This window comes from Morone saxatilis, unplaced genomic scaffold (genome assembly GCF_004916995.1).
Source record: "Morone saxatilis isolate NCDOM2014 unplaced genomic scaffold, NCSU_SB_2.0 Contig20, whole genome shotgun sequence".
In the NCBI taxonomy this organism is placed as follows: domain Eukaryota; kingdom Metazoa; phylum Chordata; class Actinopteri; family Moronidae; genus Morone; species Morone saxatilis.
In genome coordinates this window covers 22,897,617-22,901,700 of record NW_023339763.1, presented here as the reverse complement: position 1 = coordinate 22,901,700, position 4,084 = coordinate 22,897,617, and the positions used below count along the sequence as shown (strand labels likewise).

Here is a 4,084-nt window from a genome sequence, read left to right as displayed (position 1 = left end):
TTACCAACCCCAGCTTTAAGGAATTAACCAGCGAAGGTCTGCTCAAATTAATAAACGTCAGATTGTTGAAGCTGAATATCATCTCGATATTGGGACTCATCTGTTTCTTTTATAACTTTTTCTTTTGATTTGTGTGTTATCCATCAACAATAAAATACATTTTACATGCCTCAGCAACTCAAAGACAGAAGTGGCCAGGCTAATATGTATTGTCACTGGTGTCTGTTTAAATGTTGCTTTTATTCCAGGTTTGGCTATTTTGCATTCATTCTAAAAACTCGATCATCAAGGTGAAAGAGCTTGTATATGACTTACAATTACTAGAAATGTACTCTCTCTTTAGTGACTATCCAGCACAAAAACAACATCACAACACAGGACTCTTGACAGTGGCTGGTGACACAGTATGTGTAAGTATAACAGGTGAGGTGATATGGTGCACAATAATAAACCCGATCATAACTTTACTTCTTGAAGAAGACGTTGTCCTCCTCCCAGAACCAGGTGTAGGTCAGGTTGCGAGGGTAGGCTTCCGCCTGGCAGGTGAAGAAGGCGTCCTGCGAGATGTTCACTGTGATGTTCTCTGGTGGGGATACAATAAACGGGGGGCCTGGTGGAGAGAAACACACAAAAGCATAGTGAGTGAGACACTTTGTCTTATTAGAAATGCATGACGCCAAATGTATTTGTCAAAAAGGGATCATCAAATTAATTTAACTCAATGTTTTCCTCAGAAGAAAATCAATTTTCTGGGATGGAACCAATCTATAATCATCCGTTCAAATTAAAAATTAATAATATAGTTAATAATACTATAACATAACTTATATAATTAAGGGGAGGCAGTGAAGGCATTGTAAATTAATCGAATACTTTTGTCAGGTAAACTTTTTTAAATCCAGTTTGGTAAGATTTAGGCACAAAAACTACTTGGGTTTAGGAAATGATCATGGTCTTGGTTCAAATAAGTACTTGTATGTACGTGTATTTGTGTAACTTAAGTAACGTAACTTACATAATGTAAATTAGAAAGAAGTCAACGCTGACTTTTTGTTTAACATGGGGCACAAACAGCAGTCTACTAATAAAAGTCCTGTACTTGTTTGATCCATTCATCCACCCCAACCTCAGGGTTTTTCAGGGTTATAGATAGATAGATTCTTTATTGTCCTTTCCATCACCTGGCTTCAACAGCATATTGAAATGTTATACCATTGTGTACGTCCAGAAATTATACTGGAGGGGTACCTACAAACTTCCAGTTTGACGACCTGGGAGTGAGAATGGGCTGGTGAAAACACAAAGACATATAGCTTCATGCTCCGAACAGTTCAATATTTGTCCTGTATGTGCTGTATACTATTCTACAATCTAAATGACTGTACTGTTCACATAGAGAGCATGAGTCAGTGTGACAGATATTACCTCTATCACAACTCCGCCACGTAACATCCACTACAGACACAACACAGGATTTAGTTAACATACTGAGCAAGGGTCATGTGGGGTATTTATCGGCCACTAAGACCGGTGCATGCATTCTGTGTGGACGGAAGTCTCATGGAAGACCCCAGAGCCATATCACAGACTTATTTTGCACTCAGTAAAGGATTATGAGACCTTATTGAGTGATCCTTGCTGTGCCAGATGGATCATCCTCTTTGCACGCATGGATATATTTATACCATGATTTGAAGTCATTTCCAAGCTGTGACCATAACTATATCCATAGCTACGCTGAGTTTGGTCTGGAAGCTAAAAACGGCCTACCTTCATCTACTTTCAGCTACTTACCACACACTACGTGGTTGGATTTATATGAGAGCACCACTCATCACTTTAGTGTGTGACAATACCGCCCAAAATAGGATGTACTACACATGCTACTATACTGCTTGTAGACTGGGCCAGTGTTTGTGAAAGAGCTCATTTGAATGTGTCCAATTCTGCAATAATCACATGCATGACAATGACAAACAAGATAAGTGACATTGGCTTAAAATCAAATTACAATGCAGAATTTAGATAGATATATCTATCTCTGCTGGAGAGGGGAGAAAGTATCGGTGGACCGAATGTTAAAGAGATCTTTCTCTGAGCTTTCAACTGACTGGAAGAGTACAAAAAGGCTACTGAGCGATAAAAAAAGAATGAAAAGACTCAAAAGCTTGTGGTCAAGACTAGTGGGAAGAGTCAAAAGGGAGGAGTGCCACCGCAACCTAAATACCTGGGCTGAGGAGATAATTAGTGAAGAAGAGATTGATCAAAAGAAGAAAAGGCTGAGGTGCCCTCTGAGTTCAAGGCTGAGGAGTCAGCAGTTAAAAGTAGCTGCTCCAGGAGAAGCTGAAGTTGCAGTCAGTGCAAACAAGCTAAGACCAAAAAGTAAAAAAAGGGAAAGAATTGATATTCAGGACCTGCTGAGTTCAGCAAATGTTTCTTTTTAATTAGATCAATGAAGGAAAAATCATGGTATAGTACTATGTGCAGTCTGACAGTGACACATTGTCCAAGTCATGAAGACCCCATTTACGATTTCAAGTGTCTCGTATCTGTATAAAATCTATTTTAAACAAATCGATTTGCATAAGTGGTTCTTGCATGAGGTCCAGTTACTGTAGAGCACATGCCAACACCAAAGACCATTAAATTATTTTTGGTAGCATGGTTAACGCATTGACCGCGAACCACAATGTCCCTTGTTCATGTCCAGCTGGGGATCTTTGTGGCATGACATTTCCTATCTCCCTCTCCCTTCATTTCCTGCCAACTCTCTACCACTGACGTGATCATAAAGGTATCAAATGCCAGACAAAAACTGGTTATAATATGTTTTTAGTGTGAAGGACAGCAAAAGGACTTGTTTCACTATCCGAATTTGATCCATTCGGTCCAATACCATTTTAAAAGTCTAGAAGATCTGCACGAATAAATCATTTAATCCACATTCAAGTTAACGCAAGGCAAAACTGGAAGTTAGATGCAGAGCCAGCAGAAGTCTTGCATGCTTTACGGCAGAGGCTCCCAACCCCAACTAGGGGTCGCCAAAACTTCTCAGAGGGTCACAAGGCCTTCTTGATTTTAAGAAGTGAAAAAAAAAACTTGAAAAATACACGCAGTAGGCCTATATCTCAGTATTTTGCTCATTTATATAAAGCAAACTAAATGAAATTGTTATTTTTAAAGTATAGATTATTATTTAAGATCTAAACTTTGAAGACCTGAAGACAAGATATATTAAGAGAGCCTTCAGTCTCTCATAAACAGGGTTTAAACAATAGAACAATGGACAGGCTTCAAGAAAACTTGTCAAAGAAGCCCATGTATGTTAAATGTTTAAAAATAATACATAATATAGACTGTATAAAATGGATTGAATTGTATAAAAAGTTTCTTAAAATATCTGAAAAACTCTCTGGTTTTACCCAGGCTTCCTGCAATTACTGTGTTCACTGTTTGTATTCATTTTACAGTTTATCAGCTCTACTGTTATTGTTATACATTGAATATAATGAGAAATATCCATAAAATAAGTCATGTAGTCAAGGGTCACTGGTTTACACAATGATAAAAAAGGGGTCCCTTGAGAATATATTCATCTGGGTACCCGGTTAGCTCAGTGGGGTAAGCTAGCGACCCATGTACGAGCTGATCCTTGCCTGCAGCGGCCCAGGGTTCGAATCCGATCTGCGGCCCTTTGCTGCGTGTCATTCCCTCTCTCTGCCCCCCCCTTTCTGTCTGTCTTCAGCTGTCACTATCATAAAGGCAATAGCCCCAAAAAATACTTTAAAAAAAAAATTATTTATATATTCATCTGCGTTATTTCTTTACAGCGGAGGCTAGCCTCCAACGCTGTATCTATTTCTCCTTAAACATTCATGGTTACGATCCATTAGCCTCAACTATCATGCCATAAAATCTGTCACATGAACAGTAGCTAGAATGTGAATCAGACCGTCAGCAACTATGTGGAGTTACTCTGAGGAAGAAAGAAAAACAGCCGACTGCAATTTATGTATTCATGAAATATACTTTTTCATATATATATATATATATATATATATATATATATATTATTATTTTTTTT

General features: G+C 38.2%; 1 protein-coding gene across 1 annotated transcript in view; it reads right to left on the bottom strand.

Annotated features, from left to right (window-relative positions):
* LOC118332029 (protein turtle homolog B-like) overlaps positions 1-4,084 on the bottom strand; it is a gene marked incomplete in the record, with an annotated part of 123,289 nt that overhangs the window by 57,037 nt on the left and 62,168 nt on the right. The window contains 1 exon segment of the mRNA XM_035667158.1: positions 469-610. Coding sequence (XP_035523051.1) covers positions 469-610 — 142 coding nt within the window.